Here is an 18989-nt window from a genome sequence, read left to right as displayed (position 1 = left end):
GTTAGTCTATAAGGTGCCACAGGATGACATACCATGACATTTCAATATGAAATAAGTGAGCAACATAGACCTTTTCCAAGTCAAATCTATCTATCTATCTATATCAGTAGATCATGTTGACTTCTGTGTATTGATATATGTTAGCTTAAATGGAAACCACAGCTTACTAGGTTAGGCCCAGATTCTGCAAACTCTACCTATGTACTTAATGTAAAGCATGTCGGTTATTCTTTGCAGGATCAGGGACTTAATAGCAATGGGTGAATAGGTTCAATTAAAAGTAACAACACTTTGAACCTTTGCCCATTTTAAAATCCTGAATAGAACCATTTTTAATTATTATTATTAGTAGTAGCAGTACTATTAAGGTTTGAAATGCTCGGATATACTTTTCTGCTTGACTTTACACTTCCGCATTGGAGCTGCTGTTGAAAGCAAAACTCCCAAATGACATAGTAATTTCTGGCTAGGATCAGATGCACAAGTTTTGGAGCTCTCATGAAAAACTGATCTTTCTATCTAGTTTCTTATTCTGTACCACAGCATATAAAGAACCTTACAAATTTTAAAAGGCACACAGGGGATTTCAGATTCTCATTAAATTTCCAGTCCAGTTTGGCATACTCGGAAAATCTTTAGAATAGTATCTATTTTTGGATGCTTATTCAAACCAAAAATTAATATCAAACTTTTAGGATTTACCTAGTGATATTAATGACTTACCAAGCCTACATCTATTTAGAAAAATGAACTCCTTCCTGGAGAAAACCATTCTGTAACAACAGGCATGTAATTTAACTAGCATGTAAACATGTGACATGCCCACTTTACCAGCCAGACACAGTTAATGAATCAGTGTTGAGAAGTACTCTTTGCAGTTCTTACTCTGTTACCAAAGACTTGCTTAATATTATTCTGTGCTAGTGATAATGTATGCTCAGGTGCAAAACAGATAGTCCCCCAGGATCTGTGATATGATAGAATATTTCAAATTCCAGTTTGAATAAACTGCAACAACCTCTTATGTTCGTCCAATAATAAAAAGAGGCCCTTGTAGAAAAAAAAATAAGCAGCAATCTGAAGTTGTCTCACTTAAAACACTGTATTCCAGGCAATTATCTAAAACATTATTGTTACTAAATACACCTAAATATTCTCCAGCACACTTACCTCTTTTTGTCGGTACTTAATTGCCAGTTTCAATCGTGCAAGATCATTACCATTCTGTTCTTCTATCAAGCTATTGTCATCTCTGTAATTTAGAATAATTTCCAACTCCCTGGAACTCCGTGTCTGATCCAGGAGGTCTTTTGCAAATTGCTTGCATTGACGCGAGAGCTCTTCGTATTCTGACTTAAACTCATTTTCCACCTTACTCAGTTCCTGAAGCTCCCAACTCAATTGAAATGCTGTAAGGAAAGGATCCTCACTGGACAACGCAATCAAAGATGGACTTGCCAGAGCTTTGTAAATGTTGAGTCTGGATCGAGAATGGCGAAGGCTGTCCACATCTGAGCTTGAGACGCATTCAACACAGTTGCAGCGGACTTCATGTGGTCTAGGTACAGAAACCCCCTTCTGTACAAGAAGTTTTATGATCTCATAATTGTTCGTATGGGCAGCCAAAATAATGGGTGTAATGTCTGGTGTGAATTCTGAGAACTGCTTATCCAGCAGTATTGGTGGCACCTGTGCAAAAAAGTGAGAAAATGTATAGACTCTTATTTCAACAGCAGCAACAGTAAATTAAGCTACAGATAGTTCTTCTTGTAAAAAGTTGCACAAAACAATTTGGAATTAATATTGTATTTGGCAAATGCAGCTCCTTTTTTGATTCATAAATTGTGAACTAGGTGATCTTTTCACAACATCTGTTTATTATTTGTAACTGTTAAATTAATCCTTTGCACTAACAAATTGTAGCCTATGATTATTCTCAAACAATCGGCTACAGCTTTTCACAATGTCTATTTGGGCTGTATGGTGAGTCACTTAAGAGAGATCGTTTTGTTTCTGGTCCCTGATGAGATCATCTAAATTTTATAATGAGGAGGCGTGGCTCTAGAAATCACTGGGGCTTTGAGTCTCCCCATCAGAGAGAAAAAGAGGTCCCTGCCATAGTGAGCTTGCATTTGTAAGGCCCAGTCCTGAATACACTAATCATGACACCTAATAATAAGTGTAACTGAAGGAAAATGGGATGGTTTGTAGGATAGGGCCCTAAGTAGATAACATATAAAGGACAGACAATAAACAACACAAGAGAGTTTTAAAATACTCTTCCTTTTTGTGTGCAGGTAAACTCTTGTCTCATAACTGTTCTTTGACACTTATTAATTTTCCTTGTATACAGTTCTATAACCTATACTCCTGGGGGAATTCTGCACCACTGTGCGTGCACAGAATTTATGTCCCCCATAGATTTCATTGCTTCCTCGCAGAAAAATGACTTTCTGATGGTGATGCAAAAGGAAGCCACAAGATCGGTCATGCGACCCTCCCCAGCAGTATGTTTTGGGTAGCCGGCAGGGAGGTAAATCATTGTGGGGCAGAGGGGCGGGACTGGGGAAGACCCGGCTGGTGGCTCCTACCCTGCGCTGGGCTCAGCTGTTAGTCCCAGCTGGGCTGGGGAGGAAGGGACTTCCTCTTCCCCTGCAAGCATCCGGGGCCATGTCAGACCCACCCCCGGGCTTCTCCCCCAGCTATAGGAAGCTCCGCAAACTCCCCCCCAGCACTTCCTGCACCCATCGCTTGTCAGCTGCAGGGGGAGGGATCACTGAATAGGGAGCTGCTCCCCCATCTGCCCAACCCATGTGCATCCAGACCCCCCATACCCAGACCTTCCAGTTGAGCCTCACCTCCCCATATTCAGAACCCCTCCCTGATGAGCCCCACTCTCCCTGCACCTGGATCACCCCAATAAGCCACCCACACCTGGATCCCCACCCCACTGAACCCCACTCCCCCAACATCTGGACCCCCAGACAGAGCCCCCCACACTCAGACTCCCCTTTCCAAGCTCTATGCCCCCACACCCAGACCCCTCCCCGCTGAGCCCCAACCACTGTCATCTGGACCCCTCTACAGAGTTCGATTACCATTGCACCCAGAACCCTCCATCAAGCCCCTGTGCATTCAAACCCCACCTGCATGTAGATCACACATTGAGCCGGCCACATCCAGATTGCCCCACACAGAACCCTCTTAACCCACAGCAGGCCCCTCCACTTGGATTCTGCCTTGCTGAGCCTGCCTGCCCATACCTGGTGCACCTGGCATGGAGGGGCAGGGCCTTGGGGTGTTTCTGGGGCAGGCCCAATACTTGCGCTGTGTCAGAGTTGGGTGCAGCTCTACCACTGAATCCATGTCCTGGTGTTGGGGGGGGAGCTGCATAGTGACCTCCCAACTCTGTGATGCCAGTGGCCTGTGCTTCCCAGTGTCATGCTGGAGCCTCCACATTTATTTGACAAATAATATTTGCATACTTTTAAATTATTGTACAAAGAATTTTTAATTTTTTGGTGCAGAATGTCCTCAGGAGTAAACCTGGCCTATATTCTTTTCTATCTTCCTTCACTTTTGGAACCCTGGCTTAACTTCTGTTTTCTCAGTCCAGCTATTAAAGTGCCAGTCAAGAAAGTGACCTTGTAACTATGACATCCTTATACTCCACATTTGTTCCTCTTTCACAACTTCTGATTCATTGTTTTTAGCACAATATAAAATGTCACCGACTGCTACCAGTGCTGGTTGATCCTCACAATGTGTCTACTTTGTACATCTTTACTAGCTATAAAGAGTCTGCAATGAGAACTTATCCAGCAGTTCTACCAAGTATGCATATATATAAAATGAAGAACAGCTTGCTCTTGTACAGCTTTGCAGTGCTGAGAGGAAGAGAAGTGTGAACTCAGCACATACGACATCGAAGGCACATAGGGAGCAGCTGTTTACAGCACCAATGTGCTATTTTTACAGTCACTTTGTAACATGGTGCACAAGGAATGATTCCCCCCACCCCCCACTGCTATATAAACAACACAAAGAACATTTTGAATGGTGCCTGTGATGCTTCCCAGGGGTACCCAGTGTTGGGATGCACCTCGCCACCACCTGCCTTTAACATGAGGAAGCCTTGTCTCTGCCTCCCAAATCCCCTGGCCACGGGCAATACCAGCAGTCGCCACACCTCACAGGCCCCACTGTCACTCTGCAGGTTAGTGACAGGCACACTCCAACCTCCGAGCCCTCCAAGTGTCTCCCTGGAGTGACCAGCCTCAGGTCCACTGCACACTCACAGCATTCACCAATCCACTGCTTCCAAAGAAACAGTTACACTTCAGCTTACCAGTACCACTTCAGATCACTGCTCCTCTCAGCACACAGCACTTAGACATGTTTACAGTGAAATCAAGTGTCAGTTTATTATCAAAGCATAGAGATTCACGTAGAAGTATTGGGAACAAATGGTTACATATAAAATAAAACCACTGTATGTCTTCTAGAGCTTAGACTTAATTAACAGGATTCGTTACTGTCTACTACAGTATTGCTCACCCAAAATTCCTGCTGCATTTTTGCAGACAGTTTGGCTGTGACCCTTCTTTCATCAGACAAGCACATTGTCAGTTTGCTTCCTAGGTAAAGGACTCGGTGTGTTTCTTTACACTCCAGATCAATCCTTTGTCTTTCTTCATAAACAGGACCTCCCACTGCTATTTATTTCTTCCTGTAGATTTCCTCTCTTGTATATTTTGCAATCTCTCAATTCAAATTGAGCTAAGTATGTGGCATACAATATATACTACACAAATGGACAGACAGGGAGATAGGTGTCTGTAACCTCCTGCCTTGAAAGAACATTTCTGAGATATGTCGCCTGTTGGCCTGTTGACCTGCCTTAACTCCAAGACCTTAAGAATATCATTTTCAGTATAGATAAATAAGCCCTTAAATATCATCTGTACATATATTTCACAACCATTGTGATGACCAGTGGGCTCCTGGCTCTCAGGAGATACTCCACATGCTGCCCTTCAGTGAACTATAACGCAGGGGATTCCTGTAAAACCCTCTGTACCCTCTGTGCCCCCTGCCAGCTAGGACCAAGAGGTCCTTGGGTCACAGTGCCCCTTTAAAAAGGAAAAGGGATAAACAGTTGAATCAGAAGGGTCACCTGAAGCCTGGTGAATAAATAAACCATTGGAGAAGGGAAAAGATGTCTGAAGAAAGAGTAGTGACAGCAGAATGACTTCTATAAGGGGAAGAGAGACAGTGCATAGGCATAAGAACCTAAGAATGTCCATACTTGGTGAGATCAGTGGTCTATCTAGCCCAGTATCCTGTCTTCCAATAGTGACTAATGTCAGATGCTTCAGAGGGAATGAACAGAACAGAGCAATCATTAAGTGATCCACCCTTTGTCACCCAGTACAAGTTTCTGCCATTCAAAGGTTTAGGGACATGTGAAGCATGGGGTTGTGTCCCTGACCATCTTGGATAATAGCCATCAATGGATCTATCCTCCATGAGCTTATCTATTTCATTTTTAATCCACTTATACTTTTGGCCTTTACAATTTTACATGTATTATGTTTGTTTTAAACCTGCTGCCAATTAATTTCATAAGGTGACCCTTGGTTCCGGTGTTATGTGAATGGGTAAATAACACTTCCCTGTTCACTTTCTCCACACTATTCATGATTTTAGAACTATTAAATCCCACCTAAGTTATCTCTTTTCTAAGCTAAACAGTCCCAGTCTTTTTAATCTCTCCTCATACGGAAGCTGTTCCTACCCGTAGTCATTTTTGTTGCCCTTCTCTGTATGTTTTCTAATTTTAATATGTCTTTTTTGAGATGGGGTGACCAGAACTTCATGCAGTATCCAAAGTATGGCTGTGCCATCCTAATGATTCCTAACATTTTGGGGGAGTTTTTTGTTTTTCAGCTATATTCACTTCTTGGACCAGATTCTGTGTTCCACAGGATTCAATAAAGAATTGTTTGTTCCAGGACTAGGTGCTCCAAGAAGCAGTCATTAATAGTGTTTAGAAATGTTATCTCTGTATGCCATCCTGAGGTGACATGTACCCAGTCAATATGGAAGTAGTTGATATCTCCCATTATTATTTGGGTTTTCTGCTTTTGTTGCCTTTCTAATCTCCTGGAGCATTTCACAATCACTGTCACCATCCTGGTCAGGTGGTTGGAAGAGAATTCTTACTCCTATACTCTTATTATTCAAGCCACACATTTTTATCCATAGAGATTCTATGGTACAGTTTGATTCCTTTAAGATATTTGCTATATTTGACTGCTTTCTTTCACATATAGTGGCACTCCTCCACCAGAAAGACCTACTTTGTAATTCCTATATATTTTGTACCCTGGTATTACCATGTTCCATTGTGTATCCTCATTCCACCAAGTTTCTGTGAGGCTTATTATATCAATATTCTCATGTAATACCAGGCATTCAAGTTCACCCATCTTAGTATTTAAACTTCTAGCATTTGTATATAAACACTTATAAAAATGATCACTATATACCGTAGTTGTTTGCTTTCATGTGATGCAAGTAAATGGCACTTTTTTTGTTTGGTTCTCTTCTGTTCCTACCTGTACTTTATCAATTTCTAGCCTCTCCTCTTTACTAGGATACAGAACTGTCCCCTAAGGGATGTCTCTGTCTGAACTGTGTGCTCCTCTGCACCAGTTGGCTTTCCCCCAGCCCTTAATTTAAAAACTCCTTTACAACCGTCTTAATTTTACATTCCAGCAATCTGGTTCCCTTTTGATTTAGGTGGAGCCCATCCTTCTTGTATAGGATTCGCCTTTCCCCAAAAGTTCCCCAGTTCCTAATAAACTTAAATCTCTTCTCCCAACACCATCATCTCATCCTTGCATTGAGACCCTGCAGTTCTGCCTGTTTAACTGACCCTGCACATGGAACTAGAAGCATTTCAGAGAATGCTACCCTGGGAGTGAGGAAACGTTAACAACAAACAGGGAAAGTGAATGAGAATAATGGGAGGAGAAGAAGAAACCAGCAGAATTAGGCAGAAATTAGCAGAGAAAGGAAAAGAGTGAAATTTATCTGAAAAGAAATATGACTGCCTGGTAATAAAAATGCATATTTCTTGCCCTGCTGCGAGTGAGTACTTTTTTTCCCCTTTAAGTGCCTGCTTTTTCAGCTCTTCTTCACATAGAGCAGCTTTTATAGGAAAACACCTTCAATTTCTTCTGTGAGTAAGTGCTACTCAATGTATGGGTTGCAGAACTGGGCCCTAAGGCATTAATTAGCTGTATTCTGGCAATGGAAAAGTAAGTTCAGGAGGCAATACTGCTAATGCTGAAATGTTTATGTAACATGGTGTGCAAATTCAGGGTCACAGCTACATACATCCTTAGGTGAAATGCCTTCTGACTTTGACTGCTAAAATCCAGAGCATGTTGCTAGACCAGAATAACTAGATTGGATGCTGGGATGATGTATTGGAAGGGGAGGAGATGGATGGAAAACACACACACACACACACAGCTGTGCAACATTGGTGAAGGGCAGCATAGAGCACATGCACATACATATGCATACACACACACACACACACAGCTGTGCAACACTGGTGAAGTGCAGCACAGAGCCTACAGCAGCCCAATGGCAGGAGTGGGTTCTGGAATGCCACCTTCAGGGGAGAGTACAGGATTGTCATAGCAGCGGGTTGCCCATGCCCTGTGTCCATCAGATGCGCTGGAAAACAGAGGGCCCATACAGGGCTGAACTCTGTGCTGCGGATTCAACCCTCCGAGCTCAGAGCTGAGTAGGTTCTGCTCTAGTTCCAGTAACATTTTGCCTTACTCCTTTTGATTCTGAAGTACCATTTGTGAGTGTGCGAGGAGAGAGAGGGAAGAATATGCCATTTGGGCACTTTAGATACAGCAAGATGGGGGTCCTTTAGGGTCAGAGTGGCTGGCCCTTGTAGAAGTATGCAAGAAAAGTAGATGGGCTCAAGGTCCCCCCATTGTTCCCGTATCACAATCAGGAGCACAAGCACTGCATTAGATCAAGGCTATCCTGGCCGTAGCCTTCACAAAAGATTCTTTATAGCCTAGAACCTCCTTTGCATCATACAGTAGAGCTGGAGCAGCTGGCCAGGAGCTCAGGGTTGCCCTGTGAAAGGGTAGCAGAACTTCTCCTTTAGTGTAAACTCTCCCAGAATCCCTGGAGGAACTCTGGCCTCTGGGAATTCCTGCTCCTTCACACCTCTTCTTCACACAGTGTCATGGGAAAATAGCATCACACACTACTAAATTAACCTGTCCTGGTGTTTGTTTGTTTAATCAATTATATTTGTTGCCTTTTTTCTCTCCTCTAAGTTTCAGTTGCAGTAAGTACTTTCCTCACTAGCTATGGAAACAGATGGAAATGCCAGCTGACTTGTGCACAGCTTGCGGCTGTCGAGGATGGTACAGTACTTTGATTTCTGAAGTCAAAGTAAGGTTGAGGAAATTGAAGTTATTTGAAGTGATTTTCAGGACCCTTATATGGCAGAACAAAGGCTTACTGTGAGTAAAGCCACTGTACTTTGACAGCATTTGCCACAACCAATCAGTTTTGCCCTGGGCATCCAAATCAGAGAATCAGAGGGGAAGAGGAGAGAGATAAGAGAGTAAAACACAAGGGTATAAAGATACAAGTCAAAACCCACAGATTTTCCAAGATATTCATATGTCTCTATGACAGATTATTATTTCTGTAGTATGATTCTACTAAACTAATATTTGTTTCTAGCCCTGCTCGAAACCGAGGCTCTCTTAACATGACATTAACTGCAATCTTCTCTGCAATGTTAATGTCGATGCAGCTTCAAACCGCATAACATTACAATGATTGACTTTGTATATCTGGTCTATTTCACCTGTACATCTCATCCATTAGCTGTTTGTTTTTTTCATAGCTTATCAAAGTCTTTCATCGTGAAGTAATTCAGCTAAAGGCTGATGCACACATTCTGGAATTGAGACCATCTGAATTTACCCAAATATAGAAAAGTCTATTAATCACTGCAACATTAACACACAGAAACATTTACACTTAAATGGTAAGCCCTAAGACTGTGGCTTTTATTACATCATGACTTTAGCCCCTGAATCTACTTCTATTATTTTAAGATTTGCCACTGACTTTTGACTAAATATATATGGAACGCCAAAGCCATTGAGTCAAATTGTTCTTTCATTTACAACATTATCAGGCATTAATCCTCTTTAGAGTTGACTGCTCTCATGGCACTCAGCACCTTTCACTATTACTCCAATTCCACTGCAGTTAACAAAGTTATGCCAGATTTTCATCAGGGTTTCTGAGCGCAGGATCTGACCTATTCAAATGTCTCATTGGAAGGAGTCACACATTTGAAATCCTTGACAGAGCTCTCAGAAAAGATATGCAAGGCTTCTTTAAGTCCTGCGAGGATGGAAAGCTAGCAAGCCTTATGGTAATGGTGACTCTCACAGGCTCAGCAGCAGCATGGCTATTAGACATATCCCAGAGTTAAGAAGGCTTTCTAGTGTGCAGCTGTTTACATTTGCCCCAAGTCAAATGATTTTTATTTTCTTGTTACATTTTCCTGAAGTTTTTGCAACTCAAGGTTATTCATATGGATTAGCAGACAGGCTTGGGGAGTCCAAGAACTCAGTGTGTGCGTGTGTAAGCATGAAAGAGAGAAAAGCAGAACTAAAAGATGGGCAAATGTCAGTGCTCAGTCTCTTCCCTTTTTGTTGTATTTCATTCCCCATCCCTTGTTTGCACATTGTCTTTGTAGAACATAAGCAGGCTGTGGCAAGGATCTTGTTCTAATTCATCTGTAAGTACCTAGCACACTAGTGCAATAATAAAAAGAAGAATTCATAAGTCGTGTGTACATTATAATAATTCCTTGCTTAATGTTGTAGTTATGTTCCTGAAAAATGCGACTTTAAGCGAAACGATGTTAAGCAAATCCAATTTCCCCATAAGAATTAATATAAATGGGGGGGTTAGGTTCCAGGGAAATTTTTTTCACCAGACAAAAAACTATATTATAACATAGTATAAGTTTTAAACTAACAATTTAATACTGTACACAGCGATAATGATTGTGAAGCTTGGTTGAGGTGGTGAAGTTAGAGGGTGGAAGACGGTGGGACATTTCCCAGGGAATGCCTTGCTGCTAAATGATGAACTAGCACTCGGCTGAGCCCTCAAGAGTTAACACGTTGTTAATGTAGCTCACACTCTACAAGGCAGCACAAATCGAGGGAGGGGAGACAGCATGGCAGACAGAGACAGAGACAACACATACCCTGTGTGAGAGAAAAAGATGCGCATTGCCCCTTTAAGTACGGTGACCCCACTCTAAGTACGTTGCCTTTAAAAAGATCAGGAAGTTGAGACAGCAGCTGCGGCCAGCAAGCTCTCTCCATCCTGAGCCCTGTTGTGTCCCCACCCTGCTCTATATGGAGAAAGGGTAAGTGGGGAGAAGGATCAGGGGGAAGGGGGACACCCTGACATTAGCCCCCATCTTCCCCCCCTGCACAGCAAGCAGGAGGTTCCCGGGAGCAGCTCCAAGGCAGAGGGCAGGAGCGGCACATGGCGATGGGGAGAGGGACAGCTGAACTGCTGGCAATTGCTAGCCTGCTGGGCGGCTGCCGCACAGGGAACTTAGGAGAGCGGGCAGCTGATAGGGAGTCTGCCGGTCCACCCTGTTTCCAAGCCCCCACCAGCCAGCTGCAATGGGCTGCTCTTCCTGCAAGCAGTGGATAAAGCAGACGGCTGCCAAACAATGTTATAAGGGAGCATTGCACAACTTTAAACGAGCATGTTCTCTAATTGATCAGCAACGTAACAACGTTAATTGGGACGACTTTAAGTGAGGAGTCACCGTACTATGATCTCAATCTTGTCTGCTAACATTTTTGAAATTCATCTAAATCTCTGTTGTGATGACTGCTTCAAACTCATCGAGTTTCAAACCATTCCTGGGGTAAGAGTGGGGCATTCCTGAGCACTCCTGACCCAGGGAAAGCGTAGGGTGCATAAGATATTTAAACAGGGAAGCTGACCAGAGCCTTGTAAAGAAAGCACCAGATCCACTCTGTGTTTGTACAGCACTTAGCAAATTGGGGTCCTGGTCCATGGCTTGGCATATTAGGCACTATGATAATACTAACATTAATAATAAAAATAGATCAAAGATTTTTTTCTGCTTCTTGCAATGTGATATCATGGAAAGGGGACTTACTCCTGAATGCCCATAAGATATTCAAGACGTCTACACTTGGAGCTAGGGCTGTGATTCCCCTGCTTGGGTACAAATACTCACACTAGCTCTCCTGCAGCTAGCACAAGTATAAATAGCAATGTAGCTGCAATGGCAGGGGAAGTGGTAGCAAAGGAACAGCTGAGCTGTGATGGGAACATACCCACTGGCTTGTACTTGAGGGCAGGTTTGTATTTGTGTAAGCGGGGGAATGGTCCCGCTATTGTGGGGAACTTTCCTGGCTTCTGCACTACCCCGGTGAAGTGGGCTAGTTAAAGGATCTGAGTCCTTGCTCCCACTTCCTTTACCCAGAGGCCTCCCTGCCCTCGAGGACTCGCCTTGCACTCTCCTGTCTGGCAGAGTCCTCGTAACCCCAACAAGGCTGGGCCCAGGATTCCTGGGGGGCTCAATCCCCAAACCTGCTGTGGCCACCTAGGGCAGGGGCTAGGGTGTCCCCACTCTGGGGTACCCTCTCTGCACTGGGCACCTCGCTGACCCACTGATCATTACATACAGTTCAAAGCAAATACAATTTATTAAACAACAATCAGTTTAAAAAAATAAGGAAATAATGGGAAAGGTTAAAGGAAAACACATAACCCTGCTCTGCGCACGAGGACATCACAACCAGCGTCTCTGGGATGTAAGGGAAGTTTAGTCTCTTCCTCACAAGTCCCAGGCCCCTTCTCAGGCCCTGGCTGTGGTGCAGGGACGCTGTGGGTCAGACACCAGGGGCAGCTCTAGAAAGTAGGCTGCCCCAAGCAGCGCGGTGCGCTGCGCCGCCCTTCCCCGGTCCCGCGGCGGGTCCCCTCTTCCCGCGGCTCCGGTTGAGCTCCCGCCGGCATGCCTGCGGCAGGTCCACCGGAGGCCGGGACGAGCATACCTGCCGCAGGCATGACTGCGGCGGGTGCCGTGGTCCCGCGGCTCCGGTGGACCTGCCGCAGGCATGCCGGCGGGAGCTCAATTGGAGCCACGGGAAGAGGGGACCCGCCGCAGTCATGCCTGCGGCAGGTCCGCTCGTCCCGGGCTCCAGTTGACCTGCCGCAGGCATGCCTGCGGCAGGTCCACCGGATCCAAATGCCGCCCCCCCGGGAAAGGGCCGCCCCACGCGCCTGCTTGGCGCGCTGGGGTCTAGAGCCGCCCCTGTCAGACACTCACTCTGGCGGTGGCCACGCGCCCTCAGGCTTTAGGTGGCAGGACCCTTCTTCCCAGTGTCGCCCCCGCCCCGTCAGGTTAAGATCCCCCTCCAAGTCTGGCCTGCAGGGCCTCTTGGCTGGGGGAGTCTCCCTGCGCTGAGCCCACTGCCCAGGGTCCCCCTGGCTCTCCCCAGCTGCTCACTGTACTTGGCTCCGGACTGCTCCAGCCCCAGCTCCAGCTCTACCACTCTGCCTCAGCTCCTGCTCCTCTCTGCCTCAGCACTGCTGCTGCTGCTGCTCTGCCTCCAGCTCCCTGGGCTGCTTCTGTGATTCTGCTCCCAGCACTGCCCTGCTTCCTGGGCTGCTTTTCTGGCCCCTCTGGCTGGTGTGGCTCTGCTCCCCAGCTCAGCTTGGGCCCCTGCTCTCTCCTTAACCTGGCCCCACTCTGTCTGATCCAGGCGATTCCAGCTCACACAGAGAAAAGAACCCCCGGCCTCCTGACTCCCTGATTAGCCTGCCTGCCCTGTCAATCAGACTTACCTGGTGCATTGGCCTCTCCCCATTGTTCCTGGGGACTGTCAGTCTCAGGGTCCTGATTTCCCACCAACCCATCCCCTTTCTTTGGGTACTGGGAGCTAGCCAACCAAAACACCCTGCTGAGTTTTAGTAAGGGGTCCCCTTATACTTGGCATGGCTCAGCCATGCCCCTGCTGCCACTGCTACTACAGTTATTCTGCTCTTTATATTCCTACTAGCTCAAGGCAAGCTATCATGAGTATATAGAAGCAAGCAGGAGAATCACACCCCTAGCTCATAGTGCAGATGTAATCTTAGAGAGTCAGGAAATGGGCTGAGAAGAGGTAACTGGGACTCAGAAAGAAGGAGCACTAATATCTATCCATCCATTCATCCATCCAGACACTTATATGATTCACCCACAGCTCCTACGTACCTTAATTTTAGGTGTGGCAATCCAGTACCTATGAAAATGAGCCCACTTCTTTGAGTGTCTAAATCTTGGGTACCTATCTCTAAGCTTCAATGTTTTTGTTTTGTTTTGTTTTGAATTATTTGTTTTAAAGGAAAAGAAAGATGAGCTGTAACAACAGCAAATAAATAAGGAAAAAAATACAAAGGTAAATACAATACAAAGCCAGATTCATTATCTCAGACAATAAAATTGTACATTTGTTGGCTGTTATGTATTGTCAGAAAATGCACAGAAAAAGAACCAAAGCAAAAAGAAAAGAGAAACAAGGTATAAGAAATGAAGATAGATAATAAGCAGAATGTAGTGCATCAGACAGAAAAGTACCAGGCTAGCCTGGGAAACTGTCACTATACAGCAATGACATCCATCTATAACAAGCTCCAGCGCTGCTTCGCTAGGCCAACCAATAGAATTCCTTGTACATCTCACCAATCTATAGTGACCTGTCAATCCAAGAATTCTAAAACTAAAGACCAAGGCCCTAGTCCATGCAGAGCTCCAACAGGAACTCCATGTGCTCCTATACAGATTTAGTTGCAAGTTCAGGGCATTGAATTCGTGGAGTTCGTCCCTTCTTTTATATGCTTGTTTTAAAATTTTGGCCAAAGTACTTTATTCATTATTATTAAGTACTTGGATCCACTGAGAACTGAACTAAGAGCCATCAAAGACATTTCATATATAGTAAGCCACTGAAAAACTCTCAGCTGGGTTATAGTTTCCAAGATAATACGAAGAGCATATATCCATCCTCTTATCGCATGCATATTAGAGTTGGTTGAAAATATTTCAGTGGAACAGCTTTCTGTTAAAAAATACAGATTTGACAAAATCTAAATGTATTGTGGGAACACACCAATTTCAATTACACTTTTTATGAGAAAAAGTTAAAATGTGTTATTTTGACAATGTCAGAATGTTTGAGTCTATGCAAGCAATCAAACTGACAATGCTGAAATGTTTTGATTAATTTTGTTTTGACTTTTATATTAAATATCAAATGCAATTTTCTATATATATATAATATTAAATGTAATATTATCATTACTATTTTAATATAATAATGTAAAATGAAATGAATTAAAATGATAAAGTCAGTAAGAAAAGTTTCAATGCTATTGAAAATAAGCATTTTAGTAGTTCCAACCTTTTTTAAAAAAAATAATTTCTCAGGAAATGTTGGCTTTTTGTTCTCATTTGAAATGTCAGAATTTCCCACAGAATGGAAAGTCCAGTTCCTGATCAGCTCTACTGAATATCATATATGATGGTGATGACTATAAACTAGTGCCCGATTAAAAGAAACTAGTTAAAATAGACATAACTAGGTAAAAATGTGATGTCATAAATCTATTCCAAGCATTTTTAGCTTTTGTTTTTATGGTAAATAGGTTAAATAAAAGCCGTCCAATGTTTTGTCAACCTCTGCCTTCCTTACCGTGGCTCCCAAGACCTCACTGAAAAATGTTCTATCCCATTAATAACCCTCTGATTCAGTTTCCTAAATCTAAAATTAGGATAGAAGAAAAGCACACTCTTGTTATGCCAAAGGAAGAAAACAAAGTCCTAGTAACATATCTAGTAACATAATATTTTTGTAGAAAAAAAAAATCACCACCACCCTCCCTCTAAGGATTTGTAAGTAGAGTGACAATGGCTGGGACTAAAGTCTGCAGTGACTCACAGATGTGCACTCACATTTTAGAGACATGCTCTGATTTTTTAGGATTACCTCCATTGAATATTAACCAACTACCTGATGTGACTGATGCTGCCTGCATAGACCCAGCACTTCCATGTCCATCGCAAAAGGTGTCTTTTCAAAAATTATTTTGGCCACAGCTCTGATTGACATTGGCTAGGTGAAGTGTGTATATCCATCACTTTCCTTTTTCTTCTCTTTAGGGTCTAATTACAACTAACACAGATAATAAAAATGTATCCGTACATTTAAAAGGCTAATGCATGCTCGTTTAGAAATATATCATTTACAATTGTATTCATTCCTAAATAAAATCCACTAGCTATAAACCCTAACTGTCTGATACCCATACACACTCACTCTTGTGTTAAATCACAGCATGGAAAATATTGTAAAATAAACTAACCCACATTAGTTTAAAATAAATGAATCTCCAAGATGCATGCTTATCGTCCCCTAAATCTAACTAGAAAACATATTTTAAGAGATTAAATTGTCTATGTGGCAGCAATGATGCCTTTAACCTATCACAATCCCAGGCTCTTCAGTGAGGATTTGAATGGGCTACAAGACTACAGATAGAAGCACTCGTTTGTCAGTGCCCTAATCCCTTGCACAATGAAATAGGGGGTGATGTCAATCTGAGGGCAAATCTTGATAGCAGGATATGACAAGGCCACTTAGAGAAGCCGCAAGATCCAATAGATAAGGCACTGGACAGGGACTCAGGAGATTTAGGCTCTAGTCCTGAGTTTACTGCTGGGTCACCTTAGTCAAGTCTATTCACCTCTCTATGCTTCTGTTTACCATGTCTATTTCAACTGTAAGTTCCTCCAGCTGCTACTGTAATCAGGGGTGGCTCTAGGCATTTTGCTGCCCCAAGCATGGCAGGCAGGCTGCCTTCGGTGGCTTTCTTGTGGGAGGTCCGCCGAAGCCGCGGGACCAGTGGACCTTCTGCAGGCACGCCGCCGAAGGCAGCCTGCCTGCCGCCCTTGCGGCGACCGGCAGAGCGCCCCCCACGGATTGCCACCCCAAGCATGCGCTAGGCGTGCTTGGGCCTGGAGCCGCCCCTGACTGTAATATAAACAACAACAATAAGCTGTGGATAGCCTTCCTCCAGGTAAAGACTGGTTTTGCATGTCTGTTTACTTTCTTCAAAATACTGATTCAGCTCTGCTGGGATACCGGTAGTATTATACTTTTTTGTTTGTTTGTTTGTTTTTTGTCTTTGGTCACATTTAATCCCCCCATGCATTTTGATTCCATTCAATTGAGTTTAACTCTTCTCTTATCATGTGCACACAGGTATTTTTCCACATTAAACTTATAGGTTTAATCTGTTTTACATTTGTTTTATCCAAGCACTAGACTCATGACAGTTTTCAAACCTGTCATCTATGATTTTTCTTCTTTTCAATGAATAAGTACCATTCCTATTTGAGAGGGAAAATATGAACCAACGGTGAGCACTCTTCTCACCTCGTGAATACTCATGCAGAACACGCTTGTGTTTCTTAACAGTTACAGTGTGGACAGCTCACTTCAAGCCTCTCAAATAGCTACACTGTGCAAAGGGTTTCTATTATATCGTAAGGAAAAGAACTGTAATAACAGAAATAGGAACCTCTGGCAATCCTTGCTGCTCATACAAACAATGGAGTTGATTTGTATCTCGCAGTGGTATAATATCAAGGCTAACACCATTACAGACAATGGAAACACAATGGTGTAAATGACTTTGGAATTAGGCCCAATGAGTGACACTAACCTACAGTCAAACAAACAAGCACCACCCCCGTCAAAAAAACCAAACCAACCAAACAAACAAAAAACAACTAAGGCTGGATCTGCTGAAGGTTTTTTCTTTGATATCACCTGGTGACAAGAGCTTTGCCTCAGACCACTTCCGCTGCCTTCACTTCATCAGACTATAGAAAATGCAATACTTTGCAGCTGCAGGTGAATGAATCAGTGTGGAATGAAATATAGGAAGAAGGGGAATGTAGTTAATTGAAGTAGAATCATTCAGGCCATTGTGCTGCACCAGAAAAGTTACATTAGTAGGCGAGTGGGAATTGGAGCAGCATTTTGGATTACAAGGAGAGGAGATTATAAACCACATCCTTGAGTCAGATGACCACCACTCTAGCAACACAAAGCTTTAATACTACCCTAACTGGGCATCTGGAGATTCCTCTGGCATAGGATAATCCCAGGGTGGCATAAAGTCAGACTAGCCGTTCACCGTATGTCACTTTGGAGGCGAGAGGGACATGGCTGAACCATGTTGTGTTCCAGCAATCCTCAGTTGGTTCAGTGTCTGACAGGGGGCCATTGCAGGATGCCGTATATTAGAACTGCCATGAAGTTGCTTTAATTTACACCCGGGACCAAACTGGCCACCTGGCTGCTCTGCTGAAGGTACATCACGCAGGCACCATTGCCTGAGCCTGAGGTCCTGGACCAAGCATAACTCAGCCTTACCCAGGGATCAGGTCCTATAATCACTAGATTTGGACAAAAATTGATCAAATAAGATACCGCAATTCACCCCAAATTCAAAATGAATACGTAAAAAAAATTAAGTCACTATTTAAAACAAGAAAAATCACATTATGCCTTTGCAATTCCTGGGAATACAGGGCAAATTACCCTGAGATGGGCTATGACTGTTGTGTTCAAAATACTGATTCAGCTCTGCTGGGATACCAGTAGTATTAATTATACCTTTCTTGTGAGTGTGTCTTTGGTTACAATTTAATCCCCCCCTTGCATTTTGATTCCATTCAACTGAGTTTAACTTTTCTCTTGTGCACCCAGGTATTTTTTCACGTTAACTCTGACCCAGTTGAAACAAGAAAAGGAAAATTTTCAAGCAAGTTATAGTACTGTTTTGTCTTTTTCATTTTGGTTGGTGTAGAGAAAGTGAGTGGATGAAGAACGTGGCAGCTCAACGCCAATGCAGTCTTATTCAGCAAGGGCCAGATTTTTAAAGGTATTTAGTCATCAGAAGTTAAGTGCCTAAAGTGCTTTTGAAAATCCTACTAGGCACCTATCTACATATTTAGGCCCCTAAATGCCATTGAAAATCTACCCCTAAAGGGGCAGACACCTTTGCATGGGAACAGAGGAACACAGGGCATGGGATTGGAAAGAACCTCCTGGATCATCAAATCCCCTCCCATGAATGCAAGTAGCAGCCCAATCACATAATCCCATTCACAAATTTATCAAGATCCATCTTAAAGCTAGTTAGATTGTTTGCCCCCCACTACTCCTAAAGGGAGGCTGTTCCAGATCCTCCTGCTCCTCTTATGGTTAAAACCTTCTTTGAATCTTCTAAAGCCTAAATTTACTCATGGCTGGTTTATTCCCATTTGTTCCTGTGCCAGCATTGTCCTTTAGCTTAAATAGCTCTTCTCCCTTCCTAGTGGTTATCCGCCTGATGTATTTATAGAGACCGATCATATCCCCTCTCAGCCTTCATTTTACTAGGCTCCTTTATCCACAATAGGTCCCACTGACTTCAGTGGGACTTGTGGAATAATATACTTTGGAGTGATTAATGGGATCGGAATCTGGCCTAAAAAAGCTACATCACATCACCTATGCTGGCAATATATTAGCCTCACAAAGATAAAAAGCACAGGAGGGTAAAGCATGGGTCCAAAGCTCTCATTAATGGGTATGGCTACACAGTGGCTGGGAGTGTGCTTTCCAACACAGCTAGGAACATGCTAGCTCTGCTCGAGCTAGCACAGTAGAAATAGCTCTGTGGCCACAGCAGCATGGGCAGCGGCTTGGGCTAGCTGTCCAAGCATGGATCCAGGGGGTATTGTACTTGTGTGACTGGTCCAA

At 43.6% G+C, this 18989-nt stretch overlaps 1 protein-coding gene across 3 annotated transcripts in view; it reads right to left on the bottom strand.

Moving 5' to 3' along the window:
- The window catches only part of TRPC4 (transient receptor potential cation channel subfamily C member 4), a 199358-nt gene that overhangs the window by 95594 nt on the left and 84775 nt on the right, over positions 1–18989 (bottom strand). For all 3 annotated transcript variants that reach the window (XM_045015238.1, XM_045015230.1, XM_045015247.1), the window contains one exon: positions 1171–1689. In XM_045015238.1, the coding sequence (XP_044871173.1) occupies positions 1171–1689 (519 nt within the window). The remainder of the gene's footprint in view (positions 1–1170; positions 1690–18989) is intronic.

Source organism: Mauremys mutica, chromosome 1, assembly GCF_020497125.1.
Source record: "Mauremys mutica isolate MM-2020 ecotype Southern chromosome 1, ASM2049712v1, whole genome shotgun sequence".
Lineage (NCBI taxonomy): Eukaryota > Metazoa > Chordata > Testudines > Geoemydidae > Mauremys > Mauremys mutica.
Note: the sequence above shows the minus strand (reverse complement) of the source record. Positions and strands in the feature narration are given on the sequence as shown.